General features: G+C 45.0%; 1 protein-coding gene across 1 annotated transcript in view; it reads right to left on the minus strand.

The window, feature by feature from the left end:
• C8H1orf50 (chromosome 8 C1orf50 homolog) overlaps positions 1 to 10434 on the minus strand; it is a 165607-nt gene extending 155173 nt beyond the window's left edge. Inside the window, exons 1-2 of the mRNA XM_069610888.1 lie at positions 10279 to 10434; positions 5314 to 5429 (exon numbers count right to left, since the gene is read on the minus strand). Of these exons, the coding sequence (XP_069466989.1) occupies positions 5314 to 5429; positions 10279 to 10312 (150 nt within the window). The 5' untranslated portion in view covers positions 10313 to 10434. The remainder of the gene's footprint in view (positions 1 to 5313; positions 5430 to 10278) is intronic.
• Positions 10435 to 10777: the final 343 nt, after the last annotated feature.

Raw genomic sequence — 10777 nt, forward strand, 5'->3', positions numbered from 1 at the left:
GAATGGCTCGGTACTTGTCCCAATACACATAACTTGTTGTGAGTGTCTGGAGAGAAGTGAATGGCCTGAATACCTCGTGTGCCTGATTGGCTGCCTGCCTGCATGAATGCCCGTAGTCGTGATTGGATGCTTGAGTGTGACCCAGCGGAATGAATGGGTGATCAACAGTATATCTGGGGACCTCTCACTGCTAGGAATCGTGTTCAGAAGCTGAAGTCCACTACGACGAGTAACTGGAGTAACTGACGCTTGACCTTGAAACCCCCGCTGGACGAGAAGGAGTGCTGTGGCTCTCCTTCACAATCTGAAGGCTGCTGTGTTCCCAAGGACTGACCCAGAGAGGACCTGGTAAGGCGCCTTCTTCCCGAGTTACGAAGGACCATCGTGCACAGCTGATCTTTGCCAACGCTCCCTGGTAGACAGACCTACGACAGGTTGCCGACCCGATACGGGGACTGCTGCGGAACTCCAAGGAGAAGCACCCAGACTGTTGTCCGTCACTGTCGACGACCGCCGTCGCCGACCGGAGCCACCGTGCTCCCGTTTGCCTAAGAACTTCAACTGATCATCGGACGCTCTCATCTGCATCGGCATCTGCTTGTCTCCCGCTGGAGAAGGCCCGACCGTCGACGCGCCGTGGGTTTCCCGCCACCTACAGACCGCAGAGACGCCGACGACTCGACGCCCTTGCTGGGCCACAGTTCTTCATCATCTCTTTGCGGTCCAGAACTATTGTCACCGAGGTGCCCAGCACGCCTCCTCCTTGCAGGACGCCAACGCTCTGTCGTCGACAAGCACCGCTAGGAACGAAGCTGCCACTTCCCTGCCATAGTTCACCCTGTTCACCGTTGGACGTTCGACGACCCGTGACTCCTGCCTTGGAGGGAGGGCACTCAAGAAAGGCTGTCGATTCAGACACCGAATGCCACGTTCCCCGACACCTCTCGACGATCCGTGGCTCCCGCCTGAAAGGGAGGCACTCAAGAAGGATTGGTCGGCGCATCGTCAGAGAACTCTACTCCACCAGGTACATTGTGGGGGTAAAACCTTAACAGGAAGAAGTAAGACAATTGAACATTTGGACTGGGCTTGTGCTATATATCTTTATCGACAGGTTGCCCAGGTGGGGGGATCTCCACACAGAACTGTGCCTAGTGGTAGGGGTCAGTATTCTGCCTATTGTTTCAACCATCTTGCGCTCCTTCCTATCTCTATTGCTGGTTTACTCGTTATCGATCTGTGTGACATTTTAACCGTACAGTTGATGCACTTTAATGAGATTTGATAACATTAGTGGTACCACTCTAGACGTGTATATATCTATCATTATTGACTTCCAAGTACAAACTGCGTTATTGTGATCGTGTACATACCTTTGAATATTAATTATATAAAGACTGTGTTTTCAGTAATACAGTGTGTGGACATTACCTTGTGGGGGTTCGGGGACTACACTATACTTAAGAACCAGCCTGCATCACCTCCTGAGAAGCTAGGCCTTGATTGCTCGTCCATTGCTACCTTATAGAGAATCTTTGCTGGGGTCTGCTGTGCCTCTCCTCTACCATATAGAGAGCGGAAGTACAGACACCCCCCACTGGTCTTTACAGTCACTGCCAGGAATTTCGAAACAGGCTGCAGAGCTCATCGCAGCCTCATGGGCTGGCTCCACTAGAAGGAGCTATGACGCAGCATGGAGTCACTGGGCGGCCTGGTGCAGAGAGAGTTCTTTATCCCGTTTCTACCCCTGTAGTAATGACTTTTTAAGTTAATAAATAAACATGACTGGTTGGGACGGTTATTCAAGTTGGTGTCAGAGATATAGGGTTCAGATGGTTTTAGTGTGTCCTGAGAAGGGGTGTTCTATTGATGTGTGCGAGCAGTTAAACCGATGTGCGTGGTAAATATGGGAAAGTATGAATTTGAGTGGGTGACTGAGGGGTACTCGGAGTGAAGACCACCACTGGCACTCGAAGTATCCTAGCCAATATAAGTGCTGGGGCAACCTAGTGGACCGAACATGTGGGCCAAAATAACAGTACAAAACACCTATGAGCAAATTTAATGTGTGGATCACCTGAGCCCAAAATCAAAGTGGCCGATGTAGGTGGGGAGAGGGCCCACCTAGCAGCAGAATCACAGTGGGCGACACCTAGGGGGAGCAATTACAGTAAATTCATTTAGGAACAAAAACATAATGCGGATCACCTATATGCAAAATCACTGTGAGGAGTACTGTGATGAATCCAATTGAGTTATCACGGATTCCCCAGCGGTGACCTCCTCCCACGTGGCAAGGGGGTGGCAGTTGCTACTTGATCCTGATCCTGGAGGTGGCTATCTGACAGAGGATCACATAGGAGGAGACAACCTCTGGGGAGATGTCATGGCTTCCTTGGATGGGACATGGTATGTCCCATTTGCAGATGAAGAAAACCCCTTAATATCTAATGGCCTACAGCTATGTATGTATACCCCCTTTGGGGAAAATAAAGAAACCTTTTCCAAAAACCATTAAGCCTAAACTTCCATCCCTGCTCTAAAAAGTTAAAAGCTCCAAGAAGTTCCATTTCCCCTCTATATAGAATTGGCTTCTCACATGGAACCATTGAAAGTGGTTTCTCAAGTAATCTGCATCAGTTAACATCAATGCACTCCATTTCCCACAAACACCCAAGTACTGGGAGGAGGAGGAAGAAGGGAACAATGTAGAGCATTAGGAACCTCAAGCTCAATGAGCATGCCAGTTGTTTTCAGAGTGCACCTGTGCAGGGGACATATAAAGATTGAGAAAAAAAACTCTAGAAGGCTGCTGTTTGGGAGAAGTCATCCCACCTCTCTGTGTGGCGTGCAGAACCCAAAAGCATGGACCGGTGTGGCAGAGCCAAGGGGCTCACAAGTAAGAACGCGGAGGAACGTTGCACAAGCAGGTCGTACCGCAGACACACCAGGAACAGAGGGAAGATTCCTGGCCATTCGGCAAACTGAGAAAGCAACACTTCGCCTATTGGAACCTGAAGGAAAGCAGGCATGCTGAAGCGATGCCGCGAGAGAAACCGGAACGACGTGGAAGCAGTCCAGAGTGGAAAGCAGGTGGCAAAGTTTTGCTGCGTAAGCGCGATCAGGACTGAAGATGCCACACAGAGACGGTGAGTCAACCCAAGCAAAGTGGGGACCCTGGGGAGTTTCAGTGACCGCGCCAAACACAATTTGTAAACTTTAAAGCCACAGAAACAGAGACATTAGGAAGAGTATTTGCAAACTAAGAAGGCATATTACAAATATGAACCGCAACCATATACGAGTGGATTGAATTCAGATATATGGGAAATACAGAGCGAATGTTGAAACAACCAGATATACAAATCCACAGAAGATATATACAATTGTGGAAGTAAAAGAGGAACTGTTACCTATGAATACAAGAAGGAAAGTAAACCAGGCAGCTACAAGTGTATGAGAAGTCCAGGCAGGGGAGCATACCAGGCAATCACATAGTCCTGGCAAGGGAGTATACCAGGCAGTTGCATATCTGCAGGAAGTCCCAAGAACGGACTGCATTTGTTGAACAAAAAAAGGAACTTTTGAAAGAAGGAACTACAAGGCTAAGTAGCTTTGTAACTAAGAGTATTATTGTGAGCCAAGAAAGGCACAAACAAATGTTAAACCAAGAATCAAGCAAGAATCCAGCGGAAGGGAATAAACCTCAGGAACCAAGGCTTGCTACTCTTGGTGAATTTTGTGTTGAAAGGATTAATGAAACGGACAAAACCCAGGAGAATGGAATTCCCCTGGAGCTAAGCTCGTTTTCTTTACCTTGTAATATTTTTGTATTTGAATTGAGGAGGAACGCAAAGGAGGTCACCCTCTGGAATGAAGGTTCTTTTAACTTGGAGAACTCTTATGTTGAAGCGGTTCTATTTTCCTTTATTAACTCTTTTTGCAATCACCAGCATAAAGACATTTCCCTTTCTATCTTATAGTTGGGTTTGTAGTGTGAGGGCCAGGATAGAATGTTTGGACACAAGTACAGTTTTGACATCCTGACACGGACAGATCCTTCGTTTTTGGTTTTAGGGAGAGAAATTCCTCTTAGAGCAGGGTCAGAAGGCCTTTTCCCAACCCATTTTATGTTAATAAAAGTCTTGAACCAAAAACATGGCAACTTTGTGTCCGACTTTCATTTCTGGCTCCTAACAATACCTAGGAGCAAACTTACTGTGGGGACCTTCTAGCAGCAAATTACAGCAGAAGAACATAGTGAAGCAACAGCAAAATTGATGAACACAGAGGACAATATCACAGTAGGAGGATTCCTAGGAAAACATGGCACAATAGGGATTTAGGAGAAAAACTACAGGAAGACCAAGAAGCAAAACAGCAGTGGGTAAGGGAGGGAGGAAGAGGGAACACCATGTGCCACAATGTGAGGGGGGAACACCAAGGAGTACAATTATGAGGTGGAGCATTTAGGAGCATAACAGTGGGGTGTGGGCATTTAGGAGAGTAAACTGTGGTCAGTGGGCACAGGAGCAATAAAGTAGGATTGCTAAAAGATGTTATACTGTTTTTTCCGCACATATGCATTAGTCTGCCTTCAGCCCCGGTAGCATTCACACTCATTCCATTCCTTCTTTGGGTATTTTAGCTATGTGCTCTGTTATTGTGCATTAGTGCTTTGGCTTAGGAATCCTTTATTTATTTCTATTTATGCGCTTAGTCTTTGTAGCTGGAGTAAGATTCCAATACCGTCATTTTTTTATGTATTGTCAAATTACAAAGAGTCCTAAACGCGAATATGTGGTCAGTGAGCAGCAGAGTATCCAAACTTATGTTATGCTCTACTCATGTAAATTTTGGAGATCAAGCAGGCTGCACCACTACTCTTCTGTGTATGTCTTCCAACATGCAAATTTTGGTTCTCCCCACAAAATAAAGTCTTTGGGTAATTCATGGCAAGTTTTCAACAATATAACTCCTCCTCTAGCAGTCGCCATTCTGCTTAGAAAGTTCACTCAAAGTTGAATGCACATTTTTGGAAGATTATTAACGGAAAACGCTGAATTCCCTCTCTCCTGGTCACCCAAGTGTACCCAAGCATACCAAGACCTTCAGTTTGTTAATTGTTAGCAAAATCAAAAACTTTTCATGATTTACATTTCACAGGCTTTAATTTACTGAGAAAAATTCCAACTAATCCCCCTATGTTCTCCTCTTTAGAAAGGGGGGAAGTTGCGTAAATGGCATAAGTTACCAAACTTGTCCTGATAGCCAATTGTGATTTGAGTACCAGTAATAATTCACATTTCTCACCTTCTGCACCTGTTGAGCGAGGGCTACAAGGTCTGATGGATCGCCGATTCGATTTGTTTGGTATGAGCTGACTAACTTGAGTCCACTTGGGTCAGAGCTGCTTTCCACCAGGGCAACTAGAAATAAAGGTATTAACAAAAATCTTAATATTAATTGACTGTAAAATACCATTTTAAATAAAGAAACCATTCCCTGACTTTCACATTACAACCTGAAAGTTTATAGTGAGAAATAAAACACCCTTTCAGCCAGCCTCAAGATATCAAAGTCCATAAAGTGACAGATTGACTTATTTGTACAAGCATATGTGTACACTGTGCAGCTTGTTTTTTTCTACATTTCTGGACAATGAACACAATCATTGCTCCTAGTAGTTGAATAACTTCACAACCACATGAAAAACAGAGTGTTTACTTTCTAAAACCTAGAATTTTGTATTTATGGTTTAGCTGTAGTCCCGTTCACGACAAAGCTATTGAAGTGGTATGAATGACAGGGTTTGAATCAAAACTACTAGCTGATCTGAAGCATCACATCAGTAGGCAACTGTTTTTCTACACCTTTTCCCGATCTCTGTGCTTTCACTGCAGCATTAAAAAGCCTGATGCCTTGCTACTAATAACAGATACTAGGCATGGGGAGACAATCAATATCAGCTTTATCAGGGTCATATGCAATGCAAAGCCAACCACACCACTGTACACTTATCAGATGTTGACCAATCCTACTGTGCCACTCAGATTTAAAATAGTCAGCTGTAAAGGTGAAGTTACAACAGACTTGTGTTTATGTTCACTCCCCTCCCCCTGCAGGGGGTGTGAGGAAGAGATAGTTGCTCACTAGATGGCTGGGAGCTACCCACAAGTAGAGTTGTACTGATTTGCAGATAGGTCAATCATGTTGGGTGAGTGGAGTTTTTACTGTGCATTTATTTTTCACTTGTGTTTATTCTTGAGCCGAATAAATTGTATATTTTCCTTTACTTCTGCCTAATGGTAATTCTTGGTGTCTTACTGTGCGTGCTCATCAAAGACCTCTGATCACCCTCACTCCTCCTGAGATTTAGCCTTGACTGCTCTTCAAGCTACCGTCAATTGGTCGGTCTATCTTCCCAGAAGTGTCCCTGTTTCACTAACAAGGGTGGCCTCCTAAACTTCTGTTCAACAGAGCAGAGTTTAGAAATCCATTATAACACCACTGGCTGCCTTTCAAAGCCCGTATTGACTTTAATACCCCATCGCTCACTATTGCATTTACAATGAAGCCCCACTCTACCATAACAGCATAACCAAGAAACAGCAGGTACGTGTGCTGCGATCATCTATCTAAATCTCTTTAGTCACTCCTCGATTCAAATATGCCAGAGAAGGAGGTATTAAGTGTCTGCGTCACAGCCCCCACCCTCTGGAGCTCCCTACCTCCTTACATCGGAAATGAACCCTCCTGCCTGGCCTTCAAGGGACTTGTGAAAAGGTGGCTGTTTAACAAATATGATTCATTTATCCATGCCCTTTGTCCTAGAATCTCTTGATGTTTTTACTGTATCCTCTGTACAAACGCTGTGTTACCCAAGGGTCTGTGCATTATATAAATGCAATAAATAAATAAAAATAAATTAAGGGAGTGTGCGGGTTGGGGTATTTTGGGCTAGTTTGAACAGAAATGCCTTGACAATTAAACGTTTGTTCGTACATTGTAGGTGTGGAAGTGTAACACAAAGCATTGGCACTGAAGCACCAGTTCATTTTAATTTTAAAGTCTTTACCTTCAGTTTTGAAGGTCACGAAAAGCAAGACAAATTTAGAATCAGCACTGCTCTATGCAGCAAGTGCTTCCAATTTTGTAAGCGATTTCCTGGCTGAGACATACAAATTGTAGTCCAGGACTGCAGCCAGTACCTCTTAAGGACCTGCAAACACCTTTCCTTTGTTATCAGTAAACCCTTTCTTATGCTAGATTGCAGGGACATGTACAACGGAAAGCCCCAAAATACTACCAGTTAACTAGGAAACATGTGCCAGTTTCCAAATCGCTCTGAGTGAATAGAAGGAAGTCCCCCTTAAGATGTATTGTATTTGGTTATTTATATAGCGCTCTTTCCCTACTTGTGTGGCCTCAATGCGCTTTTTTCCTGGTTGGAACGCCCTTGGTGACCATAGTCGATGTGGTGGAAGATTCTAAGGAGTTTAGCTTGCATGTGTGCATGTTGCCGGTGTAGGACTTGGGCGGCTGGCAAGGCAGCCCGAAAAGAGGTCAGGCACGTGGGTGGGCGCTGTTGGAGGTTTGCGATAGATTGCTATTGTTGAGAGAGTCGATGTGTGGACAGCTGTACTGAGTTCCTTTCGGATGGTAGTCGATGTATGCTAGTGGCAGAGATGTTGAGTTACGTCAGGGGTTTCAGCATGGACGGCTATATGCGATGCTAGACCGGATGTGGTTAGCCAAAGCACCATTCTATCGTGCATGGATGCTTGGCCGTCCCTGCGGCCTGTGTCCACACTGGTGGTGTGAGGTATACGTACCGTAAGCTTCAAAGTTGTTCGGGTTGTGGCGATCTCTGTCTAGTGCAGCAGAGGAAAAAGGTCTAGATTTGAAAGTCCAATACCATTGGACCTAGGCTTCACAATCCAGTAGGTTTTACCATATATTTAAACAGAGATGGAGGCCACCCCTAGATGTGAGAGCCCTGTATAGTGGGAGAGAGGCCCAGGCCTCACAATGCAGTATTTTCCAGCATATACCAGACAGAGATGGAGGCAATTGAACGATTGTCTGGGGTACGATGCAGTCTAGTGAACAAAATGCTAAACAGTGTGGTGCAAGCCAACATTAACAGTACCATAACAGTGTGGAGCATTCTAGATATAAAGCGAGGCAATCTGAACAATTCTCTGGGGTAAGCCGCAGGCTGGCATTCACCATACTATCACAATGTAGGGTAGTTTGCCAAGTGATAGGAGTTCCAGGGTAGAGTGAATGCTCTACCCTTCATCCTTACCACTACTACCTTGACTGTACCTACTGGTTGACGGCTGGCCACTGGCTTCCCCGGCTGACACCTGCAGACACTGTTTAGAGCCGTCATTGTTGGAGCCGCCCTTTGCCTTAGGGCCCTTACGAAAGGGGCTGCCGGGCAGAGGGCTGTCCAGATCTGGTCCAGGATAAGGAAGGATTTGGGCAATAAGGGCCAGGGGAAGCTGTGACGCGGCTGGAGAGCCTGTGAGGGTCCCGATACTAAATGCGGCGCCATGATGGTACCAAGGGTGGCCAGGGGGTCACAAGCACACGTTCACCTGTAAGCCAAGATGTATTTATATCCAAGTGCGGTATTGGAGTTCACAGTTGAGGTGCAGGAAGCACGCAAGAGCAAGTAAGTATGAAAGTAGATGAAGCTTTATTATGTTACACGGTATAAATGGCGGACGCTCATGGAGAGCTCTCAATACGTAATTTGACCCCAAAAAAAGGCTCCTCACAGCTGGCTATCATGAAGCGCTGCAGTGACCACGCTCATGCTATAAATGCTATGTTACAATCATTTGTAGAGCTCTGTGCCACCCGAGAGTGTCCTAGGACCATACCTGCCTAACCTCCAGATTTTTCCCAGAGACTCAGGAATTGTAGCCATTTCTCCGGGTCTCCGGGAAAGACCCTGGAATCTCAGCAATTTTTATGGGGGAAAGCTTTCATTGATTGCTTTGTTTTTTTTTTCTTTATGCTTGCAGGACTTCGCCGCCACAGACTCCCTGCCCGAGTGTGGCGTGGCTTTATCTCTGCAGCAATGACTGTAGCGCTTCCAGCACATTGGCAAAAAGAATGCAGGTTAAGCAAAATAACGCGCATTTATTTTTCTTCACCCTTCACTCTTTTTTGTCGACTTTCAATGCGAACGCGTATTTCTTTTGCTTTCTTTCTTTTTGCCCAGATTGGGGTGGACTCAGCCCCATTTAACCACAGCCATCAGGTTTGCAGTCTGTACAACTCCCCACTGCACTACATAACCTGATAAATAAAACTACGGTGAAATGTCCAATTTCGATACTACAAAATTCAGGGAAAACCTTTGCGTTGGTTCTTGGAGGTTACATGTGCACATTTTAAAGTGTTGATTTTATGGAAGGCGAATGGAATGCCTTTTGTCCTATTAAATGTGGGTGGTTGTGAAAAGGCAATTTAATGATATATGCATATTTCACATTGAACTGCAAATTTCTGACATCACATAACAGAGTTTACCTTTTTGACATGTGGGCGGAACGATGTGAAAATGGGCGGAGTTTTGTGTGACTGTGGGCGGGGCAAACATCAAAGGGGTTATGATTTTCAAATGTAGGCAGGTATGCCTAGGACTATATATAGGGAACCCATTGAAACAGCAGGGAAGAACAGAAACAGGCTAAGCCTGCTCCATTCATTTGCCAGCGCTTGTTTAACCTGGTGTTGAGAAAGGGTAAAGTTGTTAGTACTTATAGGCGACGACAGACACGCCGGCACGGACATCGGAGGATTTTTAAACGTAGAAAGCACAGGAGACTCCCGAGATTAATATTTCGAAATGCATGTATTCTATACGCACATGGCAGGCATTTTACGCTAACCAATCTAAACTCATCGAACAGAGCGTCTGTGAATTATTGCTGTCGTGTTCGGTGTGTAACAGGTAGATAGGTCAATGACATGTACGCTACATAAACCTCACTCTGTCACAATTTCTTATGACATTAAGAGAATTCGCCACAACTAATATGGCCGCCACCGATATACGGCCTAGTATTTGAAAAAGAAAAAACACGTTTACTTTTCACTCCTCCCACACGAGACACACTGGCTTCCGTAACCATGGTCGACGCAGTCTAGTCTTCAATTCACCACGCACTTTAAGCCTATACTATCGAACCTCACTAACAAACATCAGAGCTTTGATGCCCTTCTGGAGCGGTTCTTATACTCCAACCCCATCCTTACCAGTAGTGACCGTGTTCACTTCGGAGATGCTCATTTCGAGAGTTCCACTTAAGCTACACCAACAGATTGTGTAAGAGCCAGCTGATGTGCGTCGAAAGAGAAAATAGACTACTCGTTTAGAAAGCACGTGACGTCATGCATTAACGTAAAAGGCATACCCAGCCAACGTAAAGCCGAGGGTTTAACACATTGAGCGTGACAATTTTCAATTGTATTTCTCTTACTCGACTTCCCATTTTTATCTACCCCATATCTCCCAATACTTGCCAACATTATGTGACCAAAAAGCTGTAAGATTCTTTACAATTTAAAAATAGTAATTAGCAAGAAGATGGCATCACAGGACATTGCATCACATGACCTTTAACCCAATCACATCACAGAAAATAACATAACCTGACAAATGATGCTAACCAGATTACAGTAAAGACTGTCTGTATTCTAGCCCACATCCTCTACTGAGCTATCATGTGAAATCTAATTACCAAATGGGCAGCAG

This window comes from Ambystoma mexicanum, chromosome 8 (genome assembly GCF_040938575.1).
Source record: "Ambystoma mexicanum isolate Mex_15411 chromosome 8, UKY_AmexF1_1, whole genome shotgun sequence".
Lineage (NCBI taxonomy): Eukaryota > Metazoa > Chordata > Amphibia > Caudata > Ambystomatidae > Ambystoma > Ambystoma mexicanum.